General features: G+C 41.5%; 1 protein-coding gene across 3 annotated transcripts in view; it reads right to left on the bottom strand.

Annotated features, from left to right (window-relative positions):
* The window catches only part of NBAS (NBAS subunit of NRZ tethering complex), a gene marked incomplete at its 5' end in the record, with an annotated part of 354,840 nt that overhangs the window by 92,738 nt on the left and 236,183 nt on the right, over window positions 1-25,919 (bottom strand). For all 3 annotated transcript variants that reach the window (XM_079721535.1, XM_079721536.1, XM_079721537.1), the window contains 4 exons: window positions 714-1,048; window positions 2,059-2,309; window positions 12,442-12,552; window positions 24,035-24,264. In XM_079721535.1, coding sequence (XP_079577661.1) covers window positions 714-1,048; window positions 2,059-2,309; window positions 12,442-12,552; window positions 24,035-24,264 — 927 coding nt within the window. The remainder of the gene's footprint in view (window positions 1-713; window positions 1,049-2,058; window positions 2,310-12,441; window positions 12,553-24,034; window positions 24,265-25,919) is intronic.

Below are 25,919 nucleotides of genomic sequence, written 5' to 3'. Positions count from 1 at the left end.
AAACGCAATGCAGTTCAGCAGCTGAGACCAGCAGCTGGGAGATTTTCTAGGAGAGATGATGTCCCGTGTCCAAGCAATGAGAAATTCACATTTGTTGAAGAGTGGTGTCTGGGTGAGAGGGCCAGAAGGGGAGGAGAAGAACCCACATTATCTATTTTGTGTGAAACTCCACAATGTTGATGGATCGAGAGGAGAAATTAGAGTCCAATTAAAGGGCTCAGACCTGGGCATGGAGCGGACATTGGAAATTGCCTCACAGACTCACCTGGGTAATTCTACCACCAAGTCATGTACTACGTGGCATTCACGTGAAACTTTTTTAAGACCTGGACTTAATTGTCGCTAAGTTGTTAGCCTGGCTCTGAGTGCAAGTAATGTGGGCTTGGCACTGCAGGTTCTTTCCACTTGTCAATTGCAAAGAACAGGATGGAATATTTACTACAAAATGACATATTATGAGAACTATAACATGAACAAAATGTACGTGCAAATTAGAACAGTTAAGCCTGATTTATATTGCCTAGACAGCTGTGATAGAGGAAAATGATCTCCCAGTTAAAATACCTCATGCTTAACAAAAAACAAAACTGCCAAACATGTAAGTATTCCCTATTTCAAGAAAGCAAATAAAAACAAAATCGACAGAATGTAAGAGCAATTTTCATTTCTTCTAAAGTGGCCGATCTACTTTAAACTCTCATCTTTTTGGTTACCTTGGTCACAGCTTTTGGAGAAAAGGTCACTGAATCCACCACAGTGATGAGGTCACCTGGGAGGAGACGATCAAAGTACCTCATGCAGACGTCATAGGCGCACAGCCACTCCGGGGAGGAGGCCGGGACTTGTTTAATGAGGTGAGGGTCTCCAATCCAGAACAACTTCTGTAACCAGATAGTGTACAGAGAGCTTGGGGAAAGCATGCGCCCATCCTTTTCAGGGATTTTGGGAACAAGTTTGGAAATGGATAAGATATTTTGACTTGAAAGGACTGGCTCCAATGCCTCAAGAGGATTCACGTTTTCATCTGTCAGCTTTTTGTAATTAAGACCTATCGGAAAGAAAAGGGGAAAAAAAGAGAGTAGTTCATTCCAAGATAACCACACAGGAGCTTTCAAATACACACACAGCCCCTCTGCGTGGCTGAATGAAAAGGTTTAATTACAGCACAGCTTCGTTTGTCAATGAGATCCATCAGAAGATCTGAGTTTCAATCCCTGCCTGAACTTAACCAACTGTGCGACCCTGAACAGGTCACTCAACTGCTGTGAGCCCCAGTGTCCTCATTTGTATCCTGGAGATGGCAATATCTCTTCGCTTCTTCAATCCCCCCATGGCACCCATGTCTTGTATCAGTGCTCTCACCAAACTGCACTATATTCATTTGTTATTCATCTAGTATCTCATCAACTACCTGACAGCAGGGATTGAATCTTACTCCCTTTCCTCTGTGTCTAGTCCAGGGTCTAATTCAGCTACTCAGTAAACCACTGATAAACTGAAGTAAATACTCACAGTTGTTCTGAATAGCAGATGAATGCATCTTTGCAAGTGCCTTGTAAATTGTAAAGTATCATACAGATTTGAGAGGTATTAACCTGGTTAATTTCTTAGTTATGAGCTACAGACACCATTCTAAAGATTTCCACAATTTATCAAAGATTCAAAGGCTCTTATTTTAAGGGTTCCATACATACTTTAAACATGTAGGTCCACTTAAGTGAAATTCTGCCAAACTACCTATTGGGAAGTGTCTCAGCCTTGTCATTTATGTAGATAAAATATAACCAGTGGAAGCAGGGAAAAAACCTTTGGCAAACTAGTCAGAAACTTTGGATTTTAGTACCAGGTCTGCGTAAGTCATTCTGTGACTTAAGTTTCTCCAGTATTTAATTTCCTCAACAGTAAGTAAAGGAGTTGGAGACAGAATAAAGTCTATTAGCATAAAATACTGTGGTTTCACAGTTATGCCAGCCACAATGCAGGAACAGGACTGTATATAGAAAATTGCCCTAGATTAAATTTAAAGAATGAGTTCAAGCAGGAAAATGATTAACTTACCTGATGCAACTACCTTAAATTTCTTTAGCAGCCGAATGTGGGTTTCTGGTTTAATGGTGTATTTCCCCAAATCTGCAGAGCCACAGCTTTCCAGCAGAGTGAAATAATACAGCAGTCTTTCATGATCAAAGCCATCAATTGTGGGGTAAATATACTTGACCATGTGCTTGTGAAAGGCTTCGGGACTGGTCTTCAACGTCTCGAAGAGATGAAGGGACTGGGCTCGGTTTTCAATTTCTACTGTGGACAAACTGAAATTAAGAGACAAAGAAAGTATGTTAAGATCAGTAAGATTTGGTTCCTTTATTAAACAACATGTTTTTTGTTTGTTTGTTTGGAAACCTAGGAAGAAAGGCTACTTCTTACAAATCCCTTCTTGCTGCCTAATCAAAGACAGGAAACCACCAGTGTGTGCAGGTAGTTTACATAAAGGGAAACAAATGTGTTTCAAATGGTACTATATGAGTTTCACGTTGTCTCACGCGGGTCTACAGAGAACTGCCCAGTGCTTACCAGCTAGGAAATGAACCCAGATCTGTCACCTTCTACTATGCATTATTTATTCATATCACAAGAAAAATTTAAAACCTGAGCTTCCTTATAGAAATGTAAACACATTTATTATTTCAGGAATTTAGGAAATAGAGAAGTGAAGAAACAACCCCAACTTTTAGGCATAAATTTTATATCAAAGAGGCTTGAACTGATAGTAGACATAACCTTGATGCTGTGTTCAAACAGAATTAAAATAGAAAAGAAGAGATACTTGCACTTTCACTTGGATTATCTGTAGTAACGAATGCCACTTGAATAAAGCACACATCAATGTTTTCATCCTGACTTAGCTGTCTTTATAACGTTATTTTTTTTTAAGTCATTTAAGGTTAAACTCTTGAAAAAAAAATTTAAGGACTTCTGCTTGGTTGATCAGTTTGTGCTTTTTGGGCGATGGGGATTAATTTTGGTCTCATGCTTCTCCCTGGACAGAACACAGTGCCTCCTGCCCAGCATAATCCCAATGCCCCACGCGGGATGAGTTTCAAGCTTTCTAACCGTAAGAGGCCTTCAAGCAGCCTTTGGCACTAACAGAAACTCCCAGCTTCCAGGGTTCCTAGAGCAGCAATGAAAGTACCTGGGAGCAGGAAGTGAGACCTCTGACAGGATCAAAGTTAGGTTTCATATCGTTTAAAAGCAACTCTTCTGGGCTTCTCTGGTGGCGCAGTGGTTGAGAGTCCGCCTGCCGATGCAGGGGACACGGGTTTGTGCCCCGGTCCGGGAAGATCCCACGTGCCGTGGAGAGGCTGAGACGTGAGCCATGGCCGCTGAGCCTGTGCGTCCGGAGCCTGTGCTCCGCAACGGGAGAGGCCACAACAGTGAGAGGCCCGCGTACCGCAAAAAAAAAAAAAAAAAAAAAAAAGGCAACTCTTCTGAAATACGATACCCTGTTTATTGGAATTTCCCCTAAGTGCCAAGACATGTTTTTGTTTTACGTAAAGTTAATACAAAATATACTTTAAAATTTGTATCAGGATGTGATAATACTTGGGATAACAGCAGCGATTTATAAAGTCAAAATATCAAGCAATTCAAAAATGCTCTTTTAACTGTCACTTCAAGAGAAACCCTATTTTTCTATTAAGACACGGTTTAAACATTTACAAAAATATCCCTATCTATAAAAATGTCCCTGGTCTATAAAAATGTCCCAGAGTATCCGTCTATTCATAACATGATTTAACTATTTATTACTTTGCCTGTCTCCCTCACTAGACCATGTACCACTTGATGGCAAAGAGGATACCACATCTTCTGCAGCTTTAGCTTCTCAGTACCAAGCACCAGTGTGTGGTACAAAGGAAACACTCGACACGTGCCTTATGAATGCCAAATAGATGGGAGAATGAACAAAAACTTAGGTGTCCTCTACGGACAAGGCCCTGTGCTCAGCACTGGGGAGGGTATAGAGTTATAACACAGAGCTCTCATCCAGCAGTGTGGAAATGCAGTTGCGTTATACATACTTACAAAACACTGCAGAATAATGGTGTGGGCTGACAAAGGACATGCAATTACATTCTAGTTACGAGTGGGGTCAATAAGGCTGTCATTTCAGAGGAGGTAGATATCGATGACACCAGAAGGCTTATTGAGAGAAGTACTTGAGCTTGGTATTGTAGAAAGGAATGAAGCAGAAATAATATGAACAAAAGTATCAAGACAAGAAAGCACAAGGTCTGTACGGGAAATAGTGAGTATAAATGGACGGCTATTTCAAAACTCTTCGGACACTATCACTATTCAAAGAATGCAAGGTCACCCCTGAAAGACACAGGCAGGCCTTGTTTTATATTGTGCTTTGCTTTCTTGTGCTTCACAGACAGACATTGCATTTTTTTTTTACAAATAGAAGGTTGGTGGCACCCCTGGGTCAAGCAAGTCCATTGGTGCCATTTTTCCGACAGAGTTTGTTCACTTCGTGTCTCTGTGTCATATTTTGGTAATTCTCGCAATATTTCAAACTTTTTCATTATTATTATATCTGTTATGGTGATCTGTGATCAGTGATCTTTGGTGTTCCTATTGTAATTGGGCATTGTTTTAGCAATAAGGTATCTTTTTTTAAAAAAAATAAATTTATTTATTTATTTATTTTTGGCTGCTCTGGGTCTTCATTGCTGTGCGTGGGCTTTCTCTAGTTGTGGTGAGCGGCGGCTACTCCACTGTGGTGCACAGGCTTCTCATTGTGGTGGCTTCTCTTGCTGTGGAGCACAGGCTCTAGGCACGTGGGCTTCAGTAGCTGCAGCATGCAAGCTCAGTAGCTGCAGCATGCGGGCCCTAGAGTGCGCGGGCTTCAGTAGTTGTGGCTCGCGGGCTCTCGAGTTCAGGCTCAGTAGTTGTGGCACACGGGCTTAGTTGCTCCGCGGCATGTGGGATCTTCCCAGACCAGGGATCGAACCCACGTCCCCTGCATTGGCAGGCGGATTCTTAACCACTGCACCACCAGGGAAGTCCCTAAGGTATCTTTTAATTAAGGTCCGCACATGTTTTTCAGACATATTTTCGCACACTTAATAGACTATAGTATAGTGTAAATGTAACTTTTACATGCACTGGGAAACAAAAACATTCATGTACTAGCGTTATTGTGATATTGGCTTTATTGCAGTGGTCTGTAACCAAACCTGCGATTTCTCCCGTACTGTACACCCAGTGGTATATGAAAGTCACAGAATTCCTGATGTTCCTTCGTAATTTGCAAAGTGAAGTCTGAAAACAACGCAGTGAAGAAGGAAATAAGAAACTGCGTCATCCCATTGAGATGATTCACGTTGACAAAGACTTGCAATCAGAGCGACATGCCCGATGGAAGAGGAAAGAAACTCTCCTGTCACGCTTCACTGCCATCCCCTGGCAAGCAGAGTACCTGAGACTCATCTACAAAATGGACAACGGCTAAACCCTCACAGCTTTAGTCCATCTGTGTTCGGCTGGATTCTGAATACAGTCCCTCTCAGTCAACGTTACTTTCCCCCCTCGTCCACCCACCTATTCTTCTGTGCCTGCAGGTTAGTTTGCCTGATGTGCAATTTTCCCTAATTATCTTGTCAAGAGAGATACTGGAATACTTTTACTGACACATGAGAAACACGAAAACCTCCCTCTTCAGCAAATTACAAGGTACTAAGATCTTCCATAGATGCCAGGAATTGATAACCCATTTTAATAGTTCCCATTGAAAGGTGCTGTTATCTTACTTTTGGAAGAAGAAATGAAATCTCTGCTTAGAAAACAATTCCAAAGAACCCACATTAAAGAGAGTAGGAAGAAATACCATGAAACTACTGTGGACCTTTCACTGATCAGATCAATGGTTACCCTTGAAAACTGTTTAAGTGGTTTTTCTAAGCTTTAGCTATAAGGCAACTAATATATATTAATATATATATACACACACACACATATATAAATATATATACATACACATATATATATATATATACACACACACATATATAAGTATATATACATACACATATATATATACACACACACATATATAAGTATATATATGGTGCAAATTTAACTTTCAGAGATTAACTACAAGAAGAAAATTAGCATTAGTTGTACTAAAGGCACAAGGAATAAGTTATTAGCACTAATCCCATGATTAAGGGATTCTGTAATGGCTTCGGGTTGTCAATCAGCCAAAACTGTGATTCAAGAACAGCATGAATTGAAAGGACTTATATTCATGGAGGGAAACAAATATATTTAAATGCATTCTACTTTACTCAATCTGAGACTGAGTGACAATATTGATACAATTCCACGAGTTGACTGAAGAGGAGAGAAAGAAGGCGAGAGGGAGAGAGCTCCTGGGAAAGGTTGGAGACAGCAAAGGGATGGGGTCCACTGGTCCCCACAGCTCAGATGCAGAGACTTCTAAGCATTTCCCCCAAAGACTAATCCTAAAAGTGTGAAGAGACAGAAATCCATGTGAATGACGTTGACCATGGGTGAACAGGCCTCCACCACGGATTCCTGTGGGAAGACACAGTTCTTCCCTCTAAATCACAACTACTCCGACCTGAGGGAAACAGTCCAGGATATTTGCCACACAAATGCCTCAGAATGAACTTGATGTGGCAGACTTGACCTGCAGTGCTGCCTGACAGCTGAATATGTGATTATGCTGGGGAAACATGGTAAAAAAAAATAATCATGGCCTTTTCCAGTTTTTCCAACATTTTAGCCAAGTGTCTTTGCAAACCAAACAATGAACTTTCACTTTGCAAGGTCACCTACACAGTTGATGAGAGAATCAATAATGAGTACCTTGGAGTCTGTTTCTCGACACACTAATACTTGGTGAGTTCCTTCGTGGGACGTTTTCTGTGGACAGAGTGGTGACGTGGAAAGAAGCCCATGTGAACAGGCTTCGTCTCTTCCATAAGGACAACCCTGACCCCTTAAGCCTCTTCATTTCTCATAAAATGTCAATTCCGACTGGTTTATGTAGTCTCATATTATTACCTCTCTAATAAAAAAATATTTTAAAAGACACCATAGCACAGAAACAGCAACAGGCATCATTTACTGAACACATCTTATACGTTAAGTACTGTGTCATCTCATTTAATTCTCACAAAGAAGGTATATTATAACTGATACCACACTGTCCTGAAAAATAATTGTTAAAAAATCAGATTTGCAATGTTAGGCTGATAGCGGTCAGAGGGTGAGTTGAGTAAATCTGGTCTGTTTCCAGAATTAACAATAGCAACTACTTTTTTTTTTTTCCTTTGAGCATCTAATACATGTCAGGCATTTTGTATAAATCTCTCAAATCTCAGAGCAATTCTGCAAAATGGAATAAGGATACTCATTTTGCAGAGGAGGAAACTTAGGAACAGAGGGATGAAACAACTTGCCCACCACGTACATACTAGAAGGAGGTCACAGAGCCATGATTTAAACCCAGACCGGCAGGATCCAAAGACTGTGCACTTTCCACAGGACGAAAACAGGCCCCAAAATGCATCTTTTTGCTTATTACATTTTGTGCCAGTGTCAGGAATTTTTTCCTATCTGGGGGAAAAGTGGCCTTAAGAATCACAACATGGAAAGGAAGGGTGAAGATACATGGAAACAATTGCTTCCATTTTGGTGATGGTAGTAATTACTTCTTCCATTTTTAGGACTGGAAGATTTCTTCTTATGTACAATGCAAATCACAGTCTCGGTCATGATCAGGATCATGGCCCTTTAGGCCAAAGAAAGATCAAAATTTTATGTATGGCTCAATTGTAAAAAATAAGTAAGACCTATGACCTGAATTTCTACATTCAACCTTCCTACTCTAAATGGATTTTTCCTGGTTTGAATTTTTACTTATCTTCTTTTTCAATGTTATAACATACTTTTAAGAAGCTAAGTTGCCTTAAATCCCCTCTCTACACACCAGCTATTCTCAAACTCCTCAACTAAGTCAAGAAGAGAAGGCCACAATTGAGAATTCTTCACCATGTGACAATCTGGACACAAACCTGCCTATGAGTGACAGCAACCCTCAGGCAGAGATTCTGTGTCACTTCTGTTTCAATTCAGGAAAAGGTAGATGCATTATAGTTCATTCACCTCCCCACAGCTACAGCATGCTCTTGCCCATCCTTATACTTGAGACCAAAAGAATCCTACCAGGGAATATGAAATTGACTGCAAAACAGCACAGCACAGAGTCCCTTCCCAGGGGCCTGAAAGAGGCAGCACTGAGCTAACCAGCAGAGATGAAGAGGTATCACGATCTCTGCCACCCAAGCAAAATCACTTGGATAATTAATCCCCTGGGTGATGGAAAAGTACCTACTAGAGTGAAATGAAAATGGAGGATGTATGGCCCTCAGGTCTGCTGTTTAAATAAGAAGGGACAGATGGAGGCTGACACTGAGAGGCACTTCTGGACCTTATGTAGGCCTTTGCTCACCAGGCTCCACGCACTCCAGCCACAAAGGCGTCCCTGTAGCTACTCAAAAAGGCCAAGAACGTCCCTGTCCCAGAAATGCCTGAAATGCATTCCCTCTGCCTGAAATGCCTTTCCTTCCATTGTCCAATAGTGAGCTCTTTTTACGCCCAAGAGAGACCTTCCCTATCTGCTTCTTGTGCATTTCCTTTATGGTACTTATTATGACCAGCAATTTATTTTTTAGCTGTTTTTAACTGTGTGTGTGTGTGATGGGGGTCTCCCCAGTTAGAATATAAGCTCTATAAAGGTAAGGATGTGTCTGTCTTGTTCAGCATTTAAACCTATGCTTGGAACACAAAGGTACTAGGAGAAAGATAATAATCATATTTAATGAATAAACAAATGTGGTACTATTCTATCAGCTAGAAACATCCTCTGCCATTTCAAAATGATCCCATATTCAAAACTTAAAGACACACATGGAGTCAGCAGGAGGCAAGAACAGTGACAGGAATAATCTCAACAGCATTAAGGAGCCACCTGGCTATACGCTTCCCACAGATCTTCTCTAATCTCTACAACCACACCAGGTGGGGATGGTGGTCCCCTTAACTGAGAAAACAGTGACTCAAGAGGATTAAGAGACGTGCCCAGGTACACAGTTGGGGTTATGGGCAGCAGAGTTGGATCCTGAAATGTGGCCTGACTCCAAAACCCATGCCCTCACTGGTAGTTAATGTTATCTGTAAGATGCACCAAAGTGTCTAGAACAGCCCTAGAGGTGCAGATGGCTGTGAAGGCTGCAGTGAGTGAGAAATCAGCCCTGAGCTCAGGGAGCTGAACATGCCCCGGGAGAACCAGTGTCCACCAGAGGGAGCCGACTCCAGGTGTACAGAGCCGCTCAAAGCCATCACTGATGTTGAAAACTACCAAGAAAAAGAAAGAAAAAATGAGGAAGAATAAGGGGAAAAAGGAGACCAGGAACTCAAGTTTGGGTGTTTACAACAATTATCTCTTTCTTACAGGAGTGAAATTCCAGGAATAAACTACCGTTAATTATGGATCATGTGTCAGGTACTGTAGGTTTGATATTTCACTAGGAAGTCATTTAATTTTTATGACACCTCACTTAGAGTAAAGGAAAATGAGTTTCAGAGAATTGAATTCTCTTGTGCAGGGACACACAGCTGGAGAGACACAGGATTTGCTCTAGGTTTCTTGATTGGAAGGCTTCTGCTCTATTGCACAATGCTGCCTCACCCAACCTGTGTGTTTGCTTATCTGTACATTCGGTGAGACGAGGAAATACCTCCAAATTCAACCAAGAGGAAGGAGAATGTAAAATTATAGAAAAAATCAACTTCAGGGGGAAGATGGCTTTTATAAAGGAACAGTAATACAAAACCCTAAGGTACAGAACATTATTTTTCTTGCAGCTCTGACCTATTAACTTCCCATTGGCATTGACTCAACAAGTAAATATTGGGCAATTTCTATTGTACTAACAAGGCTGATCTTTAATACTTGTGTTACTAAGCTGAACTGAATAGTAAGGCAAACAACAGGCTTTTAAGTAAAGAACATGAAGCACCAAACACCACTTGCTAAATCAATATTAGGTGTTTTGTCACTCACAAGTAATGACAAAACAGGAGGTAATGATTTCCTGCTTTTGTAATTTCCGTGTGTCTGTATAATCACACCACTATCAGGTATAATGATATGCTGGGAACAGTCTTGCACGTTACTGGAGTGCCTGATAATTTATAATATATTCAGAGACCAATGGAGCATCCTGTTTGTACCGATATGACAACCTTTTATGTAACATTCAACGAAGGGAAAAAGATATTTAATAAAATGCCAAGATTTTTTATGCTAATATGCGTATAATAAGAAACATTTATTTGAACATATTTCTATGCCTCAAAAATGGTGAAGTCAGTACAATATTTATCATAGATAACACTATTACCCATGTCGCAATTTCATAAATACTAAAACGTAGAGGGCAGAATTTCAAAGATATTAATAAAAATTAAAGATGATGAATTATAAGCAGGTCCTGACCATTCAATACTACCCCCACTTCTTGAAACTATTCCTTCCCATGGCTTGCCTAGAACAAGAGCCCTTCCTCTCGATTGCTCTTTTTCTCCCTTTTGCTAGCAGCTCTTCCTCTATCACTAATTGTGGAAGGTCCCTGAGGTCTGTCGTAAGTCTTTCTCCTTTTCGCATTCTATGTTCATCACCCAAAGCACACCCACAACATAGCTTATTTATCATCTATGTGCACATGGCTCCATAATTAGCATCTCCAGTTCCACCTTCTCTTTTGAATTCCAGATCTATAAGGTGCACTGTCTACTTGACCTTTCCTCTTGGGAATTTCAATGTGTATAACTTTTCCCTTCCTTTGCCTTTTCCTCACCCTCCCCTGAAATACCTTGTGTCCTTAACTAGTGTTTTCTGTCTCAAATGATGTCACTGTCCAAGAGGCAGACCAAGTAAAATCCTGGAGATAATTCTTGATGCTTCTCCTTTCACTCACCTTCATAGCTAGTTTATTCTTATTAATCAGTTTATTTATTACCATTTATTTCACCTTCCAGGTATCTCCGAAACCCATTCTCACCTCTCCTGTACTTTCAAAGCCCTCCTCCAGGCCATGGTCACCTGTCCTGCAGTCTATTACTATCATAGCTCCCAAACTGGTCCATATATGTCTACGCTGGCCTCCCTAAAATCTTTCCTCAACATGGTCGCCATAGTGATCTTATCAAAATGCAAATCTGATCATATTACCTCCCTCTCTTTTACCAGAATCTTTAAATACCTTCCTATTCCTCTTAGGAAAAAGCCCACAGCCCAGGATAGGGCCTGTACGGTCTGGCTGCAAGGTCTGGGTTCCAGGTTCTCAGCAGCCCCATCGCACCCCATGCTCCACTGCCTCTCAGGGCGTCACCACACTACCCATCTGTGAGGCTCACAGACTCACGTTCCATCCTGTCAAAGGGCTTTTGCACTCAACCGTTTTGCCTCCCTAGAAAACGCTTCCCATCTCCTCGTAGTGTACTTAATTTTGAGTCAATGTTTAGGTCTCAGCTCAAGAGTCATTTCTTCAGGAGAGCCTCCCCTAACTATGCCAAATGCCCTATCTGGGCTCTCTTACACAGTGCCTATCACAGCTTTAATTTCATATTCGCTTATGTCATTATTCAATTATAATGTCTCCCACTGTAGACTATGAGTTCCAAGACAGCTGAAATTTACTGACTATTGTAATCCTAGTACCTAACACTGTTCCTAGTACACAAGAGATGGTCAATAAATATCTTCGAATAAGTGAATGAATTAAAGTCTCAAACTCAGGACTATTATTACTGAAAAACAAAAACTAAGACCACTGTTAGCATATTGGTATGTCAGAGACATATGAAGAGAGACTGTACAAAGACACTGGTCTACTACAGCTCAAAAGGAAAAGTGAAGTTGAACAATACGACTTCAAGATTCCTTTAAAATAGGCTCTGAAAAGAAAGACATGGAAATAAACTTGCATAAGAGTTGAGTGCTTAGGGCTTCCCTGGTGGCGCAGTGGTTGAGAATCTGCCTGCTAATGCAGGGGACACGGGTTCGAGCCCTGGTCTGGGAGGATCCCACATGCCACGGAGCAACTAGGCCCGTGAGCCACAACTACTGAGCCTGCGCGTCTGGAGCCTGTGCTCCGCAAAAAGAGAGGCCGCGATAGTGAGAGGCCCGCACACCGCGATGAAGAGTGGCCCCCGCTTGCCACAATTAGAGAAAGCCCTTACACAGAAACGAAGACCCAACACAGCAAAATTTAATTAATTAATTAATAAACTCCTACCCCCAACATCTTAAAAAAAAAAAAAAAAAAAAAAGAGTTGAGTGCTTACCCACTGTCGGCGAACAGGAACTCCAAATGGGTCATGAAAACTTCCCAACAGGAGACACTGTAGCGCTGGGCCAGAGAAAGAGCAACGCCGTAGACGTTCTCCTCAAGCGTCCTTCACGAACGTCCATCAGCCAGAGGGAAAGGGGAAGGAGAGAAACACATGACCTTAATCAGCAAAGAAGACGCTCATCAGGACCGCCCTCCAGCTGAGAGGGGTGCAGCCAGCACAGTCCTTAATAAGACAGTTCACAGTAAGTCAGGAAAAGTTCACCGAAGGAATTTTAATGCTCTTTTTTTTCTCTGTGGTGCATTGCAATTGACCAAGGAATTGTCTAGATCAGTGGACCTCAACCGAGGGTGATTCTGTCCCCCAGGGGACATCTGACAATGTCTGGAGACATTTTTGATTGTCACAGTGGGTGAGGAAAAGGACAGAGCCGCTGGCATCTAGCAGGTAGAGGTCAGGGAGGCTGCCGACCATCCTACAATGGTCAGAACAGCCTTCCCACAACAAAGAGTGACCCAGTCCAAAATGTACTGAGATAAAAAAATTCTGATCTAGATACCAGAGCCTACAGTCAAAAAGCAGTGGAAAGGAAATGGATCCCTACCCTACAGATAGATATTTGAGAAAGCACGGTTAGTCACTCAACACATTTTTGTTTCCTACATGGGGCCAGCTATTGTGCTAGCTGCTGAGGACATAACAACAAATAAGATATTTCTTGAGGAACTTACAGCCTAATGGAGGATGTGAAATGTGAACCAGGAATCAAACAGAATGGGGGGAGTGCTAAAAGAAGCGCTACAAAATACTGTGAGGATGGAGACGAGAGAGTGACCAATCTGAGCTGAAGATCGGAGAGTAAACAAGGATTAAATAAGTAGAGGCTGTAAAGAGGGAGAAGAGACAGATGGGCTTCTGACAGAGGAAGCAGAAGCGGGGGTGGTGTCGCAACCATGACCATACAGGCCGGCTGAAGGACCTGTGTCTTATCCTGTAGGCAATGGAGAGTCGGTGGAAAGTTTAAAGAAGGGAATGGTATCATCAGATTTGAGAATCTCTAGGCATGTAAGGAATTCTGGTCCAGAGCACCTACATAAAGGCCATTTTGGTAAGACTACTGCAAGACCCCTATTTCCCAGAGTAGAGGAAATATAAGGATGGAATTCTTGGTTGGAAGAATGGTGGACAAAACCACAGAAATGGGAATGAAATACCTGTTATCATTAAGTAATACTGCTAAGACTGTACTTACCCCAGCTAAGGAAACCAGGACATTTATACATTTGATCAGCCTGGAGTTGGCAAATGTTTTCTGCGCAGAGCTCGACAGTAAATCTTTACCACCATACAGTCTCTGTAGCATATTCTTCTTTCTATTGCTTTTTATTCTTGTTTTTCCACAAAGCTTTAAAAATGTAAAAAACATTCTATGCTCATAGACAATAAAAAAGAGGCCAAGGACTGGGTTAAGTCTGTCAATGCCTGGATTATTAGGTAACTGTCAAAAATTATTTCTTGGGCTCCCCTGGTGGCGCAGTGGTTAACAATCCACCTGCTAATGCAGGGGACACAGGTTCTGACCCCTGGCCAAGGAAGATTCCACATGCCGCGGAGCAACTAAGCCCGTGCACCACAACTACTAAGCCTACGCTCTAGAGCCCGCGAGCCACAACTACTGAGCCCACGTGCCACCACTACTGAAGCCCACATGCCTAGAGCCTGTGCTCTGCAACAAGAGGAGCCACTGCAGTGAGAAGCCCTCACACTGCAACAAAGGGTAGCCCCCACTCGCCACAACTAGAGAAAGCTCGTGCAGAGCAACGAAGACCCATCACAGCCAAAAATAAATAAATAAATTAATTAAAAAAATGTTTTCCTTAAAATACTTATTGAATACCAATATCCACGTGATAGATGAGAATTCCTGGAGAACAGGGACCATTAGCAGCTCACTCTTCCTATTGTGGGAGTCTGGCACAGTGCCTGACACCAGGTACATGCTCATTAAGTATCCACATCTTTATTATCTGATAAAAGTGGGAACTAACCAAACTATACTCTGTTCTCCTCAAAGTCACCCTAACCACTGAGAATGTAATAACAAAGATACACAGACAACAAAGGACAACTGTAATGCACTCACAGAAAACAACTGCCATTAAAGTGGACATACAATTAGGAAGAAAATAAAGAATGGTCACATCTGAAGGTGGAACTGCAAAGCAGAAGGAAGCAGGTCCTTCGAGGATTCTTGTATGTGAGATGCTAAAATGCCATCTCCAAATCAGAACTGCTAACTCAGAACACCCATAGACACTTTGAGACATTTTAAACAAGCCATCTAAAGACTGCTGTATATTTTTCTAACCAACAGATTGTGCAGAAGATTCTATTATATATTTATCAAAAGCATATATTTGTCCTCTAGGACATACTTTAAATAGCATATGCCAGCTGGATACTTAAAAAGAAAAGACAAAGGCCAAGCAAAATGTAATTGATGATTAAGGCATGCCTTAACAACTTTTATTCTGCATAGTAACCTCTCTTGTAAGAAACCATGAGCATGGCACCAAGGATTACCAAATGCCCAAAGAAAAAGCCCGCTGGACTTGGAAATAGGAAGCCCAGGCTCAACTCCTGGCTGTGTGACCTTGAACAATGCTTTAAAGCTCTGTGGTTCTCCGATTCCTCTTCCAAAAGTAAGGAGGTTGGATTAAATGATCTCTCTGGTCACTTTCAAATTGGACATTAAATGACCCTATGAAATTATGAAGCTCCAGGAGAACAGAGCGGAAGAGAAAAAAAAAATTCTATATTTCTCTTCTTAACTTAATTCTGCTATAGGTTGTTCCCACTCTCTCGCTTTGATCTCTCTGTTCCCCGCCTCACTCTAAAGAGAATCTGGGGTGTCTTCTAGTAGGAAAGAAGCCCAGGCTAATATAAAACTATTACAGAGTACCGAGGTTACTTTGCCACTTTAAGATTTAAGAATAATGATGGGAGCCGGAGGAAGATGGCGGAAGAGTAAGACACGGAGATCACCTTCCTCCCCACAGATACATCAGAAATTCATCTACACGTGGAACAACTCCTACAGAACACCTACTGAACGCTGACAGAAGACCTCAGACCCCCCAAAAGGCAAGAAACTCCCCACATACCTGGGTAGGTCAAAAGAAAAAAAGAATAAACAGAGACAATAGGATATGGACAGGACCTGCACCAGTGGGAGGGAGCCGTGAAGGAGGGAAGGTTTCTACACACTACAAGCCCCTTCGAGGGCGGAGACTGCAGGTGGCGGATGGGGAAAGCTTCGGAGTAGCGGAGGAGAGCACAGCAACAGGGGTGCGGAGGGCAAAGCGGAGAGATTTTGGCACAGAGGATCGGTGCCCTCAGGCACACACCAGCCCGAGAGGCTTGTCTGCTCGGCCGCCAGGGCGGGCGGGGCTGGGAGCTGAGGCTCGGGTATCGGCTTTCAGTCGGAGCGCAGGGAGAGGTCTGGGGCTGGCGGCAGGAAGAGACCCTGAAGGGGTTAGTGCTAGCCCGGAGGGAGTCCGGGGAAAGGGTCTGGAGCTACCGGAGAGGCAAGAGACTTTTTTCCCTTTTGTTGCCTGGTGCGCGAGGAGAGGGCATTCCCCTCCCTCCCCTCTGCCTGAGTGAGCCAGAGCCCCCGAATCAGCGGCTCCTTTAAACCCGTCCTGTCTGAGCGAAGAACGGACGCCCTCCGGCGACCTACGCGCAGAGGCGGGGCCAGGTCCAAGGCTGAGACCCGGGAGCTGTGAGAGCAGAGACAGGGAAATCTCTCTGTGCAGCCTCCGAGGCAGCGGATTAAAGCTCCACGGTCCATTTGATGTGCCCTGCGTCTGTGGAGTGCATGAATGGACAGCGAATCATCCCAAATTGAGGAAGTGGACTTTGAGGACAAGATTTAAGACTTTCCCCCCTTTTTTCCTCTTTTTACAACGAATTATCTCAAATTAAGGAGGTGGACTTAGCAAGATTTCAGACTTTTCGCCCTTTTCCTCTTTTTACAACGAATTATCCCAAATCGAGGAGGTGGACTTGGAGAGCAAGATTTTTGATTTTTCCCCCTGCTCTCTTTTTGTGAATGTGTATGTGTAATCTTCTGTGTAAGATTCTCTCTGTATAGCTTTGCTTCCACCATATGTCCCAGGGTTCTATCGGTCCGTGTTTTTTTTCAATAATTACTTTTTAATTTTAATAACCCTACTATATTTCATACTTTATTCTATTTTACTTTACCTGCTCTTTCTTTTTTTCCTCCCTTCCCTTCCTCCCTCCCTCCCTCCGCTCCTCCTTTCCTTCTTTCTTTTTCTTTCCTCCATCCCTCCCTCCCTCCCACCCTTCTTCTTTCCACTTTCTTTTTCTTTCCTTCCTCCCTCCCTCCCTCCCTCCTCTCTTTCTTTCTTTCCTTCCTCCCTCCCTCCCTCCCTTCTTCCATTCACTCTTCCTTTTGCTTTCATTCCTCCCTCCCTCCCTCCTTTCTTTCCTTCTTTCTTTCCATCCTCCCTCCCTCCCTCCCTCCTTTCTTTCTTTCTTCCTTCCTTCCTTCCTTTCTTCCCTTCTTCCTTTCTTTCAATCTCTCTTTCTTTCTTCTACTAATTATTTCTTTCTACTTTTTCTCACTGTTATTCTGAGCCGGGTGGATGAAAGGCTCTTGGTGCTGCAGCCAGGAGTTAGTGCTGTGCCTCTGAAGTGGGAGAGCCAACTTCAGGACACGGGTCCACAAGAGACCTCCCAGCTCCACATAATATCAAGCAGCGAAAATCTCCCAGGGATCTCCATCTCAACACCAGCACCCAGCTTCAGTCAACGACCAGCAAGCTACAGTGCTGGTCACCCTATGCCAAGCAACTAGCAAGGCAGGAACACAACCCCACCCATTAGCAGAGAGGCTACCTAAAAACATAATAAGGCCACAGGCACCCCAAAACACACCACCAGACGTGGACCTGTCCACCAGAAAGACAAGATCGAGCCTCAACCACCAGAACACAGGCATTAGTCCCCCCCACCAGGAAGCCTACACAACCTACTGAAACAACCTTAGCCACGGGGGACAGACACCAAAAACAACGGGAACTACGAATCTGCAGCCTGCAAAAAGGAGACCCCAAACACAGTAACATAAGCAAAATGAGAAAGCAGAAAAACACACAGCAGGTGAAGGAGCAAGATAAAAACCTACCAGACCTAACAAATGAAGAGGTAATAGGCAGTCTACCTGAAAAAGAATTCAGAAAAATGATAGTAAAGCTGATCCAAGATTCTATTTCCCAGATCCAAAATCTTGGAAATAGAATAGACAATATGCAAGAAACAGTTAACAAGGACCTAGAAGAACTAAAGATGAATCAAGCATCGATTAAAAACACAATAAATGAAATGAAAAATTCTCTAGATGGGATCAATAGCAGAATAACTGAGGCAGAAGAACGGATAAGTGAGGTGGAAGATAAAATAGTGGAAATAACTGCTGCAGAGCAAAATAAAGAAAAAAGAATGAAAAGAACAGAGGACAGTCTCAGAGACCTCTGGGACAACATTAAACGCACCAACATTCGAATTATAGGGGTTCCAGAAGAAGAAGAGAAAAAGAAAGGGACTGAGAAAATATTTGAAGAGATTATAGCTGAAAACTTCCCTAATATGGGAAAGGAAATAGTTAATCAAGTCCAGGAGGCACAGAGAGTCCCATACAGAATAAATCCAAGGAGAAATACGCCAAGACACATATTAATCAAACTGTCAAAAATTAAACACAAAGAAATCATATTAAAAGCAGCAAGGGAAAAACAACAAACAACACACAAGGGAATCCCCATCAGGTTAACAGCTGATCTCTCAGCAGAAACTCTACAAGCCAGAAGGGAGTGGCAGGACATAATTAAAGTGATGAAGGAGAGAAACCTGAAACCAAGATTACTCTACCCAGCAAGGATCTCATTCAGATTTGATGGAGAAATTAAAACCTTTACAGACAAGCAAAAGCTGAGAGAGTTCAGCACCACCAAACCAGCTTTACAACAAATACTAAAGGAACTTCTCTAGGCAAGAAACACAACAGAAGGACTATACCTACAATAACGAACCCAAAGCAATTAAGGAAATGGGAATAGGAACATACATATCAATAATTACCTTAAATGTAAATGGACTAAATGCTCCCACCAAAAGACACAGAGTGGCTGAATGGATACAAAAACAAGACCCATATATATGCTGTCTACAAGAGACCCACTTCAGACCTAGAGACACATACAGATTGAAAGTAATGGGATGGAAAAAGATATTCCATGCAAATGGAAATCAAAAGAAAGCTGGAGTAGCAATTCTTATATCAGACAAAATAGACTTTAAAATAAAGACTATTAGAAGAGACAAAGAAGGACACTACATAACGATAAAGGGATCGATCCAAGAAGAAGATATAACAATTGTAAATATTTATGCACCCAACATAGGAGCACCTCAATACATAAGGCAAATACTAACAGCCATAAAAGGGGAAATTGACAGTAACACAATCATAGTAGGGGACTTTAACACCCCACTTTCACCAATGGACAGATCATCCAAAATGAAAATAAATAAGGAAACACAAGCTTTAAATGATACATTAAACAAGATGGACTTAATTGATATTTATAGGACATTCCATCCAAAAACAACAGAATACACATTTTTCTCAAGTGCTCATGGAACATTCTCCAGGATAGATCATATCTTGGGTCACAAATCAAGCCTTGGTAAATCTAAGAAAATTGAAATTGTATCAAGTATCTTTTCCGACCACAATGCTATGAGACTAGACATCAATTACAGGAAAAGATCTGTAAAAAATACAAACACATGGAGGCTAAACAATACACTACTCAATAACGAAGTGATCACTGAAGAAATCAAAGAGGAAATTAAGAAATACCTAGAAACAAATGACAATGGAGACACAACGACCCAAAACCTATGGGACGCAGCAAAAGCAGTTCTAAGGGGGAAGTTTATAGCAATACAATCCCACCTTAAGAAACAGGAAACATTTCGAGTAAACAACCTGACCCTGCACCTAAAGCAATTAGAGAAAGAAGAACAAAAAAACCCCAAAGTTAGCAGAAGGAAAGAAATCATAAAGATCAGATCAGAAATAAATGAAAAAGAAATGAAGGAAACGATAGCAAAGATCAACCAAACTAAAAGCTGGTTCTTTGAGAAGATAAACAAAATTGACAAACCATTAGCCAGACTCATCAAGAAAAGAAGGGAGAAGGCTCAAATCAGTAGAATTAGAAATGAAAAAGGAGAAGTAACAACTGACACTGCAGAAATACAAAAGATCATGAGAGATTAGTATAAGCAACTCTATGCCAATAAAATGGACAACCTGGAAGAAATGGACAAATTCTTAGAAATGCACAACCTACCAAGACTGACTCAGGAAGAAAGAGAAAATATGAATAGACCAATCACAAGCACTGAAATTGAAACTGTGATTAAAAATCTTCCATCAAACAAAAGCCCAGGACCAGATGGCTTCACAGGCGAATTCTATCAAACATTTAGAGAAGAGCTAACACCCATCCTTCTCAAACTCTTCCAAACAATATCAGAGGAAGGAACACTCCCAAACTCATTCTACGAGGCCACCATCACCTTGATACCAAAACCAGGCAAGGATGTCACAAAGAAAGAAAACTACAGGCCAATATCACTGATGAACATAGATGCAAAAATCCTCAACAAAATACTAGCAAATAGAATGCAACAGCACATTAAAAGGATCATACACCATGATCAAGTGGGGTTTATTCCAGGAATGCAAGGATTCTTCAATATACGCAAATCAATCAATGTGATACACCATATTAACAAGTTGAAGGAGAAAAACCATATGATCATCTCAATAGTTGCAGAGAAAGCTTTCGACAAAATTCAACACCCATTTATGATAAAAACCCTGCAGAAAGTAGGCATAGAGGGAACTTTCCTCAACATAATAAAGGCCATATATGACAAACCCACAGCCAACATTGTCCTCAATGGTGAAAAACTGAAACCATTTCCACTAAGATCAGGAACAAGACAAGGCTGCCCACTCTCACCACTCTTATTCAACATAGTTTTGGAAGTTTTAGCCACAGCAATCAGAGAAGAAAAGGAAATAAAAGGAATCCAAATTGGAAAAGAAGAAGTAAAGCTGTCACTGTTTGCAGAGGACATGATACTATACATAGAGAATCCTAAAGATGCTACCGAAAAACTACTAGAGCTAATCAATGAATTTGGTAAAGTAGCAGGATACAAAATTAATGCACAGAAATCTCTGGCATTCCTGTACACTAATGATGAAAAATCTGAAAATGAAATCAAGAAAACACTCCCATTTACCATTGCAACAAAAAGAATAAAATACCTAGGAATAAACCTACCTAAGGAGACAAAAGACCTGTATGCAGAAAATTATAAGACACTGATGAAAGAAATTAAAGATGATACAAATAGATGGAGAGATATACCATGCTCCTGGATTGGAAGAATCAATATTGTGAAAATGACTCTACTACCCAAAGCAATCTACAGATTCAATGCAATCCCTATCAAACTACCACTGGCATTTTTCATAGAACTAGAACAAAAAATTTCAAAATTTGTTTGGAAAAACAAAAGACCCCGAATAGCCAAAGCAATCTTGAGAACGAAAAACGGAGCTGGAGGAATCAGGCTCCCTGACTTCAGACTATACTACAAAGCTACAGTAATTAAGACAGTGTGGTACTGGCATAAAAACAGAAAGATCAGTGGATCAGGATAGAAAGCCCAGAGATAAACTCACGCACATATGGCCAACTTATCTTTGATAAAGGAGGCAGGAATGTACAGTGGAGAAAGGACAGCCTCTTCAATAAGTGGTGCTGGGAAAACTGGACAGGGACATGTAAAAGTATGAGATTAGATCATTCCCTAACACCATACACAAAAATAAGCTCAAAATGGATTAAAGACCTAAATGTAAGGCCAGAAACTATCCAACTCTTAGAGGAAAACATAGGTAGAACACTCTATGACATAAATCACAGCAAGATCCTTTTGGACCCACCTCCTAGAGAAATGGAAATAAAAACAAAGATAAACAAATGGGACCTAATGAAACTTCAAAGCTTTTGCACAGCAAAGGAAACCATAAACAAGACCAAAAGACAACCCTCAGAATGGGAGAAAATATTTGCAAATGAAGCAACTGACAAAGGATTAATCTCCAAAATTTATAAACAGCTCATGCAGCTCAATAGCAAAAAAACAAACAACCCAATCCAAAAATGGGCAGAAGACTTAAATAGGCATTTCTCCAAAGAAGATATACAGCCTGCCAACAAACACATGAAAGAATGCTCAACATCATTAATCATTAGAGAAATGCAAATCAAAACTACAATGAGATATCATCTCACACCAGTCAGAATGGCCATCATCAAGAAATCTAGAAACAATAAATGCTGGAAAGGGTGTGGAGAAAAGGGAACACTCTTGCACTGCTGGTGGGAATGTGAATTGGTACAGCCACTATGGAGAACAGTATGGAGGTTCCTTAAAAAACTAAAAATAGAACTACCATATGACCCAGCAATCCCACTACTAGGCATATACCCTGAGAAAACTATAATTCAAAAAGAGACATGTACCAAAATGTTCATTGCAGCTCTATTCACAATAGCCCGGAGCTGGAAACAACCTAAGTGTCCATCATCGGATGAATGGATAAAGAAGATGTGGCACATATATACAATGGAATATTACTCAGCCATAAAAAGAAACGAAACTGAGCTATTTGTAATGAGGTGGATAGACCTAGAATCTGTCATACAGAGTGAAGTAAGTCAGAAAGAGAAAGACAAATACCGTATGCTAACACATATATATGGAATTAAAAAAAAAAAATGTCATGAAGAACCTAGGGGTAAAACGGGAATAAAGACACAGACCTACTTGAGAATGGACTTGAGGATATGGGGAAGGGGAAGGGTAAGCTGTGACAAAGGGAAAGAGAGGCATGGACATATATACACTACCAAACGTAAGGTAGATAGATAGTGGGAAGCAGCCGCAGAGCACAGGGAGATCAGCTCGGTGCTTTGTGACCGCCTGGAGGGGTGGGATGGGGAGGGTGGGAGGGAGGGAGATGCATGAGGGAAGGGATGTGGGAACAGATGTATATGTATGACTGATTCACTTTGTTATAAAGCAGAAACTAATTAAAAAAAAAAAAAGCTGGGGATTAAAAAAAAAAAAAAAAAAAAAAAAGAATAATGATGAAAAATAGCATATACCACTACCGTAACCAAGCCTATGTTTGTTATTTTAAGGTAACTTATCAGGAGAGAGAAATAATCGTTAAACCTAAGCACAATTTAACCTCGTTTCAAGGGCTGGAAGCCTAGACTGAACTGCATACCAATGCTTCCTTGAGAATTCAATCAAGCAGTGTGGGGAGGGCACATGGTGTTGCCATGTGGCAACAGATCAAGGTTGGCATGTGGCAGATCAAGGTTAAAGTCACAGTTGTGGTCTTTACCACCTATGTAAACTTGGGCCACTTACTTTATATCAATAAGCTTCATGTCTTTAGCTATAAGATGGGGATAACAAGATTTTATGTCATAGGGTTATCTTTAAGGATTAAAAGATGTTTATAAAATAAAGTTTATAGAGCACCTAACACAGTTCCTGGCCCATGATAAGCACTCCACAAATTGGGGTGTTAAAAACAAAACATACCTCTAACTTAATAACCATTGTGGGTGAACACACTTTAAAAAAAATTTTTTTTTCACTTTCCCACCATTTGACATGTAATTCTCATTTGATCTGAACTCATCTGATGTAAAACAAAAAATGAAGACGAGTATGAAAACCAAGGGAATTCCATACCTAGAAAGGGACCTTCCCAACCGTACTGCCATCTCACACAAGGGCTTGCTTTTCTCTTGAGAGCGGTAAGGGACAAAGGAAAAGATGGCAGCTGCTACAGGCCTCGAACAAGAGAAAGTGCTCAAGTGGTTAGCTCTTCTTTCTCTAGAAACCCAGGACAGATAAAGGTGTCCTGGACCCATAACACTCAGTCCCTCCTCTTGTATTAAGTCAATGGTACTGAACTTTTAACATACTGAGGAAATTAAACGGCCATGTAGTAGCAAAGTGAGATTCTAGCCAGGAATAAAAGGGAATCTTGTTTTTAAATTTCTATAGTAAGCTTGACACTTTTCACCCCTGATCACACTCTATCACCTCTAACATGGTACTGGTGTTGGATTATCAAAATCGTGGGAAGCTTTTTTAATAATTCCCATCCTTACTACTTAAATCTGCAGGCTCAAAATACTGTCTGCATCACTAATCCATTTGGGAAGACACACACATCCCTCACAGGACAGGAAGAAGTAGGGGAAAGTCCTGTTTATAGCAACCATGAATGTGAATCTTCAGAGGACTGTGGTTAATAGTCCTGATAACTCAACTTGTTCTTGTACGTTCTAAATCCGTCCCTTTACGAGACGAAGGTATTCCTTACTCTGCCAGACCGAGGATGGTTTCCCGTTTGTACTGGTCATCTGCAGTGAACCGCTGCACATCCACACCCTTCCGCAGGCCCTGGAGGATCTGAGCCTGAGTGAAGTCCAGGAGGCGTTCGTTGTAGTACTGTAACTGCTTGGTCAGTGCAGCGAGCTCCTCGGGCCAGGCTTCCTGTCCATATCGAGTCACATGCCTGGTGACCATCTTGATTAGCTCTTTGGGATCAGCCTATGAGTAACAAAAAGACTAATTAAAAAAAAAAAAAAAGAGTAACAGTGGGAAGAAGATCATGTCTGCCGGGCACCTGTCTGACCCTTCACACTGCTGCCATTTAATCAAGGCTGACAACCACCCTGAGGAGGCAATTGCAGAGGCGGTACGTTTTGCAGACCACAGAGACGGGACCCAGAACTGACTCTAGGAGCGGGTTTCTGGACTCCTGCTCTGCTCTTCCACCTTAAAAATCTCCACCCACTTAAAGAATAATGTATGCTTGCTTTTTCAGCTACCAGCATCCGATACCAGATCTCTTCCCCAATTATCTGATCATTTGTAATAATTCACCCTGGAAGTAATTTTTACCATCACTGCCCCTAGATACATTTTCTTTGGACCATCTAAGTGTTCTCAATAACACAGAGCTGCAGTTCAATGATTCCACGAGAAATGCCTAAATAGCCAAGTAGAAGAATGATTTCTGCAGGGGTAAGTGAGGGGAAAAAGCCCCATCCCTGTTCCTGAAATCATAAATTTTTCTAGTTTCATAAGAAAGTATGCAACCAATTTTTACTCTGCTCAATTTCGGGCTCAATGGGATACTGTTCCTTAAATGTAGCAGCTTCTTTAACAGCAATACAATTATTCCAACAGAACAAAACCCAGAACTGAACGGCTGACAGGAAAGGAAAATAAGGGGTTAACCAACCACACTTATTTATATTAAAGTTGGTCCGGGTGTCAACAAAGCAACAGCAGCGCAGCCATGATTCTGGAGTCACCTAATACGTGAACAACATGAACTCAATCCCTCCCAATTTCTGGGAAAATATGGCGCATATTTTAATACCAGCCAATTAGGAAGAAAACTCCAGAAATCTACCTTTGGGTCTCAGAAACACATCTAATTACCGTAAGCCATCAGCATTTCTAATGTGTAAGCCATTATTCTGAGCTACACATGAGATTTGTCAATGTCGAGTCCATATTACCTAACCTAGCCCAACATTCTCTCTTGATCCTATTAAGGAACAATCTGGGAGTACTGATAAAAACCAATTAAAGAAATCTTCTTGGATTCCAGCAGGTGGATTTAAGAAAAAGTCAACCTTACTCAATTTTTCCCCTACCCCTAGGCAGACACTGAGTCTTACTCTCAAAAACCACAGATACGTGTCTCAAGTCAAAAGACGTGGGTTTGAAAACTAATGCTCCGAAGTAAGCAGCTCTAAGACCATCTGTCATTCATTCAACAAGTATTTTTTGTGCACCTATTATGTACCAGGTGATGTTCTAAGATGTGACCCTTTCCTCCAAGTATTCAGTCTATGAGGAAAGACAATCAAGCGAACAGTTATAAAATGGCGTGATACAAGTGAGCACAGGGTGCTGTGGGAATACAGAGGAGTGGGACTGGGGCACATACCAAGGAGGTCTTCTTGGAAGAGTTAATTTCTAGGCTAACTGCTCAGGTATCAGAAGTAAAAAGGCCAGCAAAAAAATAGGGAGACAAATTCTGGTAAAGGGGAGAGTATGTGCTAAGCCTGAATGGCTAAGACCTGATGGGAAGATGGAGTGAATAAAGCTGATCTAACTGCAATTAGAAGTGATTTGGGAATAAGCTGCATACGGCTGGTACTTCTGGCAATGCATATAGGCAAAGGAGA

This window comes from Hyperoodon ampullatus (genome assembly GCF_949752795.1).
Source record: "Hyperoodon ampullatus genome assembly, chromosome: 15".
Lineage (NCBI taxonomy): Eukaryota > Metazoa > Chordata > Mammalia > Artiodactyla > Ziphiidae > Hyperoodon > Hyperoodon ampullatus.
Note: the sequence above shows the minus strand (reverse complement) of the source record. Positions and strands in the feature narration are given on the sequence as shown.